The sequence below is a fragment of the Peromyscus californicus genome, unplaced genomic scaffold (assembly GCF_007827085.1).
Source record: "Peromyscus californicus insignis strain IS unplaced genomic scaffold, ASM782708v3 Scaffold_6__1_contigs__length_162567912, whole genome shotgun sequence".
Taxonomy (NCBI): domain Eukaryota; kingdom Metazoa; phylum Chordata; class Mammalia; order Rodentia; family Cricetidae; genus Peromyscus; species Peromyscus californicus.
Genome location: NW_026294584.1, coordinates 133302773 through 133314012, shown reverse-complemented (window position 1 = coordinate 133314012; position 11240 = coordinate 133302773). Strand labels below are relative to the sequence as shown.

Below are 11240 nucleotides of genomic sequence, written 5' to 3'. Positions count from 1 at the left end.
GGCCGGTGAGCCCTAGATGGCGGCATGGGTGGAGGGTTCTGGGAGCTCGGGGCCATCCGGCCAGCGAACAGGGGCCAGCGGGGGACCCGTCTGGGAAAGTGCTGGGGTGCATCGGGCGCCGGCGCTCGGGTTGCCGGGGTCCAGATGGTCCTGCACCTCTGCAGCGCAACCCTAGGGCCGCTAGCTCGTGCTGTGCGTGCGCGTTTTGTGCACTAGGCGGGGACGGTGCGGGGTTGCAGGGAGGGACCTGAGGAATTACGCATGCGTGGCGTGAGCGTGACGCTGTGACGCGTGCGTTCTCTGTCTCCTGGGGCCAGATGCTGGGATGTGGGGGCGAGCGGGCAAGCCTGATCCCGAGTGAATGAATTACTGGGACAGAATAACCCAATCGAAACTCGGGTTTCCTTTCTGCACAATGTGACTATTACGAATACTTGCTTTTTTTTTTTTCTTCCTTTCTTTTCTTTTTCTTTATTTTTTTTTTTAAGCTGCTACTACTTCTTGTGCAGGGAATACCCTGTGAGGGTGGCAGGGAGCCCACCCTTGCCGCGGACCTTTGGACTGGTCCCTAGGGCGCAGTGTTTGGAGTGGAAGAGGAAAGAGCCGGCCTAGCTAGCCACCAAGCCTTCTGCCCCTCACACACTCGGGATCCCCGTTCTGACTTTGATATTCGCTCAATTGTTGTGTGTAATGACACAATATCCTGAAACCATGGAGGACTGTGTGCCCGCCGAAAGTCTGGGACAAGTTTAAGGAGAGAGAGGTGAGCTGGAGTTGAGAGAGATGTGTGCACTCAGGTTGCACAGGGAATGCCGCTTGGGGGTGAAAGGCTCACCAGCCACAGGTCCGGAATTGCTGTCACCCTCCTTCCTAAACATCCCGCGCACCCCTCCTACCTTGTTAACTGTGGAGGGGTGGTCTCTAGACACCGACTCATCCAAAGGTGACATGAAGGGAGATGCTGAGGGATGTGCTTTTCTGGCCATCAATGTCCATGGGACAGTGTAGGTGGGTCCTTGAGTTAACCAGTTTTAGTTTTTTGTTTCTTGCTTTTTTGTTTTTTACATTAAGCCTGAGTATCTAAGAATATCTTGCAAGTTTTTAGTGACACAACCAAGTCCTGCAGATGGTTGTACATTTGTCACTTTTCTGTCAAAGTTTCTTATCAAGAGATATCAAGAGAATTGTAAGCAAGCAACTTGGGACACGTTTTGAAATTTTTATCTTGTCTTAAAAAGCCCATTCCTTTTCTCAAGTTTTCTTGAATTATCTGACTTCAAGGAATTAATGGTGTCAGATAAACAGTATGTCCTGATTTCTTCCCTCCTCCCCTTGATTATCAGTCTGGACAAAGCCATGGCATTTCCTCCTTTAGATTATTATTTGGTGAATTAAAAAGATCTTCTCATCTTTTTAATTTTTCTGTAAGTTGGGCGATAATAAGAAACAGGTGTTTGTATTCCTTCAGTGAAAATGATCTAAACTCGACATATGTTAGGGCCACACTTGAAGTAAACACCTTGCATGGAATGGAATGCACAGGTGAATCCAGGAACTGCAGGGCAGGCCAAATCTCTCCTGACGTCCTTCTTCCTTTTCCCTCAGCTCTTCCCTCCTCCACTCAGAGCAGAAAATGAACAAATCCCAGGTGAGTTTTTGGCTTTTTTATTCCCATTTTGTTTTAAGAATTTGTATTTCTTTTTCAATGAAACAGTAAAAACAGGCAAAATTTTGCAGCCACAGAAACACTTGAATTAGGAGAGTTGACAGAATTAGATGGAGGATTTTTAAACTTGTTTCTGTGTTTTCTGGTAGTCACACTGAGGTGAATGTGATATGTTTCCTGTAACTGTTCCTGCGAGAGCAGAGCCTGTGTGTGTCGGGGGTCAGTCCCCACACTGAGGCTGGAGTAGACTGCTCTGGGGCTCCTACTTTGTCCAGGGACAAACGCTAAAGTAGGTGGAGGAATCGCCATCCCATGTATTTTCACAGCAGCCCTCTAAATGTCCAGGCAGCTCATTTGTGCTTCTAGGTAAATGTGCATGCAGGAAGCTTGTGTGTATACATTTCTCATTTACATCAGCCTGAAAAATAAGGCCTTATCCCCTCACCACCATCCACCTGAGTCAGTCCTTCGAAGGGCCACCAAATCATTTCAAGGCCAGCCAGTGAATAGTCTTGTCTCTGCCTCTCTTGACTGCCAGCATCGTTTGGTAGTGTTGACAATGGATTGCTTAAAAAAAAATTTTTTTTATTTAAAAATTTTCTTCATACAATGTATTTCTTTTATATTCTTTCCCCTCCCTCAACCCCTTCCAGATCCTCCCCACCAACTTCATGTTCTTTCTCCCCTGCCCCCCCAAAAAAAATTTAAGAAAAACAACAAAAAACAAAAACCAAAACAGACAAACTAAAACACACACACACACACACACACACACACACACACACACACACACACACACACACACACAGGGGAGAGAGACTTATTTTGAAAGTGCTTTCTGTTATGGAACACCATGCTCTACACTCTCCTTCGTGACTCATTTCTCGCCATCTCTTTCTTTTTGCCCCAGACATCACTTTCAGCCCCCATCCTCTGCTCTTTGTTTTGCTGATGGGCTTCAGGTGTCTTGTTTTTTTTCTTAATGTTTTTGAATTAGTAATATACTAACATTTAAAATAGTGTGCTAATAAAATTTTAAAATCTGCGGGTGGGGATGGGGACTAATACAAAAGACACAAAAGTCTGTACTCCTTTCCACTCCACACTTTCTGTTCCCTGTAGACGGATGATGTTTATCCTCTTGAGACATTTTCACTGAGCATGAAATGGATTCTATAGATAATTATGCTAGGTCAGTTGGCAAATTTGGGGGCAATTCCAGACCTAAATGTATTGTCATCCTACCATAGTTAATGGCTACTTAAGTATTTTCCAGTTAATCAATTAAAAAATATTCATGACTGTTCTTATATATCCTTTTCCTTTTTATTTACAAACCTGATCTTAAGGGCTTCTCAAACTCAGATGCACCTGTGAGTCTGTAACATCATTTGAACATGTGTTCTGAGATGATGGATGGAGATGGATCCCTGTATTTCCCTCCTTCCTCTTCTCCCTCAACCCTTCCTCTCTCCCTCCCTTCTCCCCTTCCTCTCTCCCTCCCTTCTCCCCTTCCTCTCTCCCTCCCTTCTCCCCTTCCTCTCTCCCTCCCTTCTTCCCTTCCTGCCTCCCTCCCTCTTTCCCTCTCTTCTCCCCTCCCTCCCTCCCTTTCCCCCTTCCTCTCTTCCCCCTTATCCTCTTCCTCCCTTCCTCATCTTTTTCTTTTTTCCCTTGGAGATGAACTCCAGGGCCTTGAATACACTCAACAAGTCCTCTGCTCCTGAGCTTTGAAGGCAGGGTCTTGCTGTGTGGCCCAGGATGGCCATTAACTCATGACCTGCCTCTGTGGTCCTGATGCTGGGATGAGGTAGACCACAAGCCCAGCTGGATTCTGAATTTCTGCAGTCAAGTGCTTCGTCACTGAGCTGTGCCCTCTGAATTCTGAATTTCTAATGAGCTCACAGCAAAGCCTGCCCTGCCGTTCAGGGACCACCTTTTGCGTAGCAAGCCTGCCCTGCCATTCAGGGACCACCTTTTGCATGGCAAGCCTGTATACGGTATTTGCCATTCTTTTTCACTTCACAAGTGTGCACCAGGTTTCCCTGACCACGCATATTGCTGCTGCCATTCATTTGTCCATCTGTCTGTCCGACTGTCCTTCCTTCCTGCCTTCCCTCTTTCTTTCTCTCTCTTTTCATCACAATCCCATGACAGTTGAAGAGTAAATATCCAAGTTTATTAAACTACTGCTGTTCTAGCAGGGCGGTAGTGGTACATGCCTTTAATTCCATCACTTGGGAGGCAGAGGCAGGTGGATCTCTGTGAGTTCGAGGCTAGCCTGGTCTACAGAGTGAGTTCCAAGGCTACCCAGAGAAACCATCTTGAAAAACAACAAAAAACTACTGCTGTTCTTTCCTGGTTACAAACCATGTTGAAAGACTAAACTGTGTAAACACATGTGTGTGTGCACTAGTATGTATCATATTATTTGCGTAATTATGTTCATGAATTCCCAGAACTTGATCACCGTCATGGGAATACCTGTTTTGGAGTGACCATTTATAATCTCAGTGGCGGCAGGCACATGAGAATCCTTATTTTTCCCCAGCTTTTCCTGTAGACTGTGTGGTTAAGTTTTTGGATTTGGGGTGACTGTGAGTAAAAAGTGATACTGTTTCTCCTGCAGTTTTCTCTACTCTGAGTGAAGTTCATTATCTTTTCATGTGTCTAATGGCGTTATCTTTGTGAGGGTTACCACTGCTGTGATAAAACACCAGGACCAAAAGCAAGAAGGAGAAAAGAGGGTTTATTCAGCTTACACCTCCACATAGTCTATCACTCATGGAAGTCAGGGCAGGAACCTGGGTACAGGAGCTGATGCAGAGGCCATGGAAGGTGCTGCTTACTGGCTTGCTCAGCCTGCTTTCTTTAGAACCCAGGACCACCACCCCAGGGATGGCACCACCCACCGGGGGCTGGGCCCTCACCATCAATCACTAATTAAGAAAATGCTCTACAGGCTGGCCTACAGCCCCATCTTATGGAGGCATTTTCTCAGCTGGGGTTCCGTCCTTTCAGGTGATTCTAGCCTGTGTCAAGGTGACATAAAATTCGCCAGCACGGGTGTCGGTTCACTTTTTGTGTGAACTGTCTCTGCTCTCTTTTGGCCATTTTCCTCTTAGGCTTCTGGCTTTCCTCTACCTACTGTCGAGAGGGATAGGAATGCTTGTGGATTATGTGACTTGTAGGCCATCTTGTTCTGCTACTGCACTGTTTTAGAGAAACAGCAAAGTGTTGTGTGCCCATGACACGTTCTCATGTCTTTTCATCCTTCTATGCATTTTTTGTTTAAGTGTTTGATTGACTTGGAGTTTACATTAGATGTAGAAACTTCCCAGCTAAATTATAGCAGCATCCTTCTGGTCACCTATCTACTTTATGTGTGTTATCGTCCTGTTTTCTCCCTCCTGTGGGCCAACCCTACAGTGCGTCTTTGGTGTTAGGACCCTAGAGAGTCACCGTGCTCTGTAGTTCATGAAATGTTTATTCTTCCCTGTGCCGCCTCGCCTTCTACCAGTTTTGTGCCTCAGCTGTGGCCCTTTGCCTTTGTCCCTTAACTTTAAAGTAAAACCATCCAGACACTGGCTCTCTCAGTGGCCGCTCCTTGATACCACTTAGCTTGTTTGGTGTAGGTCTTTTTCTTGTATTTCTAGGGGATTTCAATTTTGAAGTGTAATGCCTCTCACTCTGGGGAGCCATTCTTTTTCTTCAAATACTCTTTACTTGTGCGATTCCAATTACACTCTTAGCTCCATCAGATCCCTGCATATCTTACCTTATACAATATGTCTTGATCACAGTTCCTTCCGTCTCCCCCACCCCTCCAGATCCACTGCATTTCTGTCTCTCGTGAAAAAAGAACAGGCTTCTAAGAGATAACAACAAAAATGTAACAAAATAACATAAAATAAGGTAAATCAAAGACCATCACATCAACTGGACATGGCAAACCAGCAGAAGGAGAGGAGCCCAAGAGAAGACACAAGAATCAGAGACCCACTTGTTCACACCAAAGAGGCCTACAAAAAATACTAAACAGGAAATCATAATATTTGTGCAGAGGATCTGGTGCAGACCCGTGCATACCTTGTGCATGATACTTCAGTCTCTGTGAGTTCCTATGAGCTTTGCTCAGTTGATTTAGAGGGACTTGTTGCCCTGGTATCCTCCATCCCCTCTGGCTCTTACACTCTTTCCTCCTCTTCCTTGGGGTTCCGTGAGCTCTGAGGGAAGGGATTTGAGGGAGACATCCTATTTTGAGCTGTGTATTCTAATGATTCTCTCTCTCTGCATAAAGTCTGGCTGTGGGTCTCTGTATTTGTTCCCATCTGCTGCAAGAGGAGGCTTCTCTGATGATAGCTGTATAAGGCGTTGATCTATGAATATAGCAGAGTATCATTTGGAATCACTTTATCACTACTTTTTTTAAAGACCAGTAGTATTTGATTTTACCCTAGGTCTCTGGGCTATTTAATCTCTGGTTCTTGGCCACCCAAGCATTGTTGGGTATGGGTTCCATCTCATGGAGTGGACCTTAAGTCAAATCAGACATTGGTTGGTTACTCCCACAAGCTTTGTGCCACCATTGCCCTAGCATATTTTGCAGGCAGGACAGATTGTAGACCAAAGGGTTTGTGGCTGGGTTGGTGTTTATGTTCCTCTTTCAGTAGCCTGCAGAGTACCTCCCGCACTATACACACTAGAATGTAAGGGTGAAGGTTCTATGGAGGCACCAGCTCAACCTCCTAATGTTCAGTGAGTTGTGTGGGTGTTGTCTTTAGTAGTAAAGCTTGGTTGTCAGTTTTTGGAGCGTAACCTATTGTCTTGGCAACAGCCTGGGCTGTTTGGGGGTTTCCATGGGACCCCTTTGGTCAACAGCTCAATTGGATGTAACCTAGTCTCACTACTGGAAGCTTCATTTGGTGACAAGAGATGGCCAGGTGGGATTCTATCTACCCTATCATTTGGAGATTATTATTAGGATCACTTCACATATTTTAGGAAGTTTCTACTGTATTAGGTTTCTATAACACTCCTCAATGCCCCTCAGTTCTAGCAATCTTTCTCTACATCCTTTCCCTCAACCCCATCTCCCCTCCCTCTCCCTTCCTGGTCCTCCATTCCTGTCCCCCTACCCTACTTGCAGTCCACCCATAAAATCTATTTTCTCTCCCATGGAGATCCATGTGTGTCATCCTCCATACATCTCAGCCCCTTTCTCTGTACGTAACCTCTCTGGGTCTACAGATTGCAGCTTTTTTTATCATTTACTTAACAGCTAATATCCACATATAAGTGAATACATACCATATTTATCTTTCTGAGTTACCTCACTCAGGATGATTTTTTTCTAGTTCCATCCATTTGCATTCAAATTTCATGATGTTATGTTTTTTTAACAGCTGAGTTTACTCTTTTGTGTAAATGTGCATTTTCTTTTTCCATTCTTCAGTTAAGGGACACCTAGGTTGTTTCCAGTTTCTGGATATTATGAATAGAGCCGTAGTGAATATGGTTATGCAAGTTTTCTTGTGGTAGGATGCAATTTCATTTGGGCATATGCCCAAGAGTGGTATATTAGTCAGGGTTTCAGCCCTTTCAAATATATTCTTTTATTGTTTAACATGCTTGCTGCTATAGATTTATTGTGTATTGTGCTGGATTTCATATAGGTCATTTCTTTTACGTTGATGGTGCACATTGAGCATATTCACCCCCATTTCTTCCTCTCTATCCCTGGCCTCATCTGCTAATCTCTTTCCACACTCCCCACCCCCATCTCCCTTCTGCTTTCATGTCATCTCACGTCACATGTGTAAATGTGGCATTATCCAGCAGACTGTGGGTGTTAAGCTGAGTACATCTAATAAAAGTTACTATCAAAGGCACAAAAGATATTATCTAAAGAAAATCTAAGATCCATTAGTGAGAGAAAATGTGGTATTTGTCTTCTGAGTCTGGTTTGTTAGGGTGATCTGATATTGTATCCTTTTTTCAGCACACAGCATAATTTCATCCTCGTTTAAGGTTGTATAAAATTTCATTGTGCGTATGTAATTTTCTTCAGTATTCATCTGTTGATGGACACCTAGATTATGATCTATAACTTCACTCTTTTGGTAGTACTACAGTAATATGAATGTGAAAATACTTCTGTGGTCTCTTGACTTAAAGCCTGTATTAGTTTTCTCTCTGTTGTGATAAAGACCATGACAAAAAGCATTTTGGGGAGGAGAGGGTTTATTTGTTTATATGTCCCAATCATAGTCCATCATTGAAGTAAGCCAAAGTAGGAACTCGAAGCAACATCTTCTACACCCCAGAACTACTTGCCCAGGGGTGGTACAGCCCACAGTGGACCATGCCCTTCTTCATCAATCACTAATTAAGAACATGTTTGTCCACAGGCCAGTCTGATGGGGGCATTTTCTCAATTGAGGTTTCCTTTATCTAGATTACCCTGGATTAAGTTGAAAAAAACTTAATCCAGGGTAATCGAGATAAATTTCTCAATTTCTCAATTGAGGTTTCCTTTATCTAGATTACCCTAGATTAAGTTGAAAAAAACCTAACCAACATAGAGCTCTTTGGGTATATATTCAGAAATGGTATATCTGGGTCAGTATTAGATCTATTTTTAGTTGTACTTTAAAAAAAGCAATTTATTATCCTGTGTGTGTGTGTGTGTGTGTGTGTGTGTGTGTGTGTGTGTGTGTGTAAGGTGTGTGTACAGCTGCTCATGTGCTACAGTGGAAGTGTGGAGGTAGAGGACAACCTTGAGTGCCAGCCCTCATCTTCCACCTTGTTTGAAATAGAGTCTCTTTTCTAGCTGGCCCTCGAGCTTTCAGAAATTCTGTCTCTGCCACCCATCTCACTGAAGGAGTACTAGGGTTACAAACATATACTAGCATGCCTGGCCTTTATATGTTTTCTTGGGATTTGAACTCAAGTCCTCGTGCTTGTGAGAAGGCATTTAATCCATTGAGTCACTTTTCCAGTCTCTTGATTTAGTCTTTTGAGGAGCTTCTGTCCTGATTCCCATCAAGACTGGTCCAATTTATATTGCTGCTATCTGTGAGTAAGGGCATTCTGCCTACCATTTGTTGTTCTTTATTTTATTGGTGTTAACCAATCAGATGAACTCACATAACATTCTAAGTCATAAAGCAGTTTGATTTTCATGTCCCTGATGTCTAGAGATTTTGAAAACTTTTCATGTTTATTGGCCATTTGTATTTCAGCTTTTGAAAGCAGTGTATTCATTTCATTAGCTCATTTATTGGTTGGGTTATTTTGAGTTCTTTATGTATTCTGTGTATTGCTAGCAAAGTTTATTTTTTCCTCATTCTGTATGGTGTCCCTTTTCTTGTCTCCCCCCCCACACACCCCTGATTTGCTGTGGCTAAACTTTGTAATTTGGTAAAATGCTATATTTCAAATCTTGGTATTATTTCCTAAGCCATCAGAGTCCTCTAAGAAATTCTGACTAGTGTGTCTAGTTTGAAGTGCTTTCTCTTACACTGCAGGTCTTATGTCAGTCTTAAATTAAGATCTTTGGTCCATTTTGAATTGATTTTCATAGAATAAGAGGTACTGAACATCTTGACTCACAGGCAGTAGGAAGTGAACTGAGACATTGAGTGTGGCTTAAGCATATATGAGACCTCAAAGTCTGCCTCCACAGTGCCACACTTCCTCCAACAAGGCCACACCCACTCCAACAAAGCCGCACCTCCTAATAGTGCCACTCCCTTTGGGGGCCATTTTCTTTCAACACCACACACCCCATATTAACAATGCATAAAAATAGAAGACAAAGGTTATAAATTAGCGTGTAAAGTAGTAGTTTTCAGTGTGGCTTTTCCATCCGTATTTGGTTTGGGTCACTCCTCCCCCAGCACTCCGTCTCTACAGTGCCCTGTTCCTGTTCGTATCTTTCCTCTCCAGTATTCCTGTCCTCCATTTCACACGGTATGTGTTCTTCCATCCCTCTTCCCTTCTGCCTCCACCAAGGCCCCTTTCTCACTTCCAAGTCTCTATAAACATATCAAGTTAAAGATACACATGGAAGAATTTGAAGCTGTGATCCGCAAATAAGAGAGAACGTTTGGCTTTTGACATTGTGGACCTTGGATTCCCTCACACGGTGTAATATTTTTCAGTTTCACCAATTTTTCTACAAATGTCATAATTTTATTTTTATTTACAGCTGAATAAATTTCCAATGTGTGTATGCCCCACATTTTCATTGTCTGTTCTTCAGCTGGTTGTCATTTGAACAGATTCCATTTCTTACCTGTTGTGAAGAGAACAATGAAGCAGACTGGGTAAATGTCTCTACAGCAGGGTTTAGAATCCTTCAGGTGCATGTTCACAAGTGGTATATCGGGGTCAGTGGAGTTCTACTTTTAAGCTTTTTTTTTTTAATCACCAGACTTATATCCAAAGTGGCTGCCTTAGTTTACAATCTGCTCACAGTGTACAAGGGTTCCCCTTTTTCTAAACCCATGACAGCATTTGTTAGCATTTGCATTCTTGATGATTCTGACCAGGGTAAGGTAGAATCCTCTTTTCCCTGCTGGCGAAGGATTTTGGTGTTTAAAAAAAAAAAAAAATGTTTACTAGCCATTTGATTCTTTTGTGAACTCTGTTTAGTCCTACATACATCTTTTTATTGTGTAATTTCTTTGCTTGATATTTAGTTTTTTTAGTTCCTTGTATATTCTAGATGCTAATTCTCTGTCAGATGTATAAGAAAAGGTTTTCTCCCAGCAGATGCAGGGTATGGACTGGTCCTGAACCAGGGTTAGGCCTGTTGGTGTTCAGGGAGGTCCACACCTTCCAGAGGCTTCAGGAGAAGGTGCAGACCCGGGGTAGTGAGCAGATCTGACTCTGGATTAGACTGCAAGGGATTAAGAAATTCTGCATCTTCCAGCAGCTCCAATAGAAGCTGTGGACGCAGGGTGGGGAAAAATCCTGAACTGACTATTGGTGCTTATCAGATTCCATATCTCTCAGTGGCTTCAGAGGAAACTTTGGTCATAGGATGGGGAACTGGATTTAACTCTGCCCACAAGCTTGTCTGAAGTTCCACTCCTCCAAGTGGCTTGAGGTGAAACTTCAGACCCAGGGAGGGACCAGATTTGACTCTGGGTAAGACCCACAAACACGGAGAGTTACACAACTCCCAGCTGAAGCTGCAGATCCATGCAGGAGGCCCTATTTGACACAGAACAATACTTGACCCTTGGAGGAATATTTGAGATTAACTTCCAGTCCTCAATGCCAGTATTACAAGGAGAATGACAGCTCAATCCTGCTAGGACTTACTCCTCTCCTGAACACTGGAGACAATCACTGCTGAGAGAAAGAAGGTGACTTAAGTTTAAAGACTAAAAATGAAAAAAAAAAAAAGAAGCTGGACCAACAATCAAACTCCAGATGCACAATTCCCAGCACAGAAACCAAAACAACATAAAATACCAAGACAACATATTTCCTTAACAAATAACCAACCCTAAGTTGGTACTGTCTTAGTTTGGGTTTCTATAGCTGTGATGAAAAGCCATGACTA

The 11240-nt window shown here is 43.3% G+C and overlaps 1 protein-coding gene across 3 annotated transcripts in view; it reads left to right on the top strand.

Moving 5' to 3' along the window:
• Window positions 1–300: 300 nt before the first annotated feature.
• Znf248 (zinc finger protein 248) overlaps window positions 301–11240 on the top strand; it is a 34465-nt gene continuing 23525 nt past the window's right edge. For all 3 annotated transcript variants that reach the window (XM_052719312.1, XM_052719310.1, XM_052719309.1), the window contains exons 1-2: window positions 301–763; window positions 1606–1648. Coding sequence is in view for 2 of the 3 variants with exons in the window: in XM_052719310.1 (XP_052575270.1) it covers window positions 1634–1648 (15 nt within the window). In the remaining variant the exon portion in view is untranslated. The remainder of the gene's footprint in view (window positions 764–1605; window positions 1649–11240) is intronic.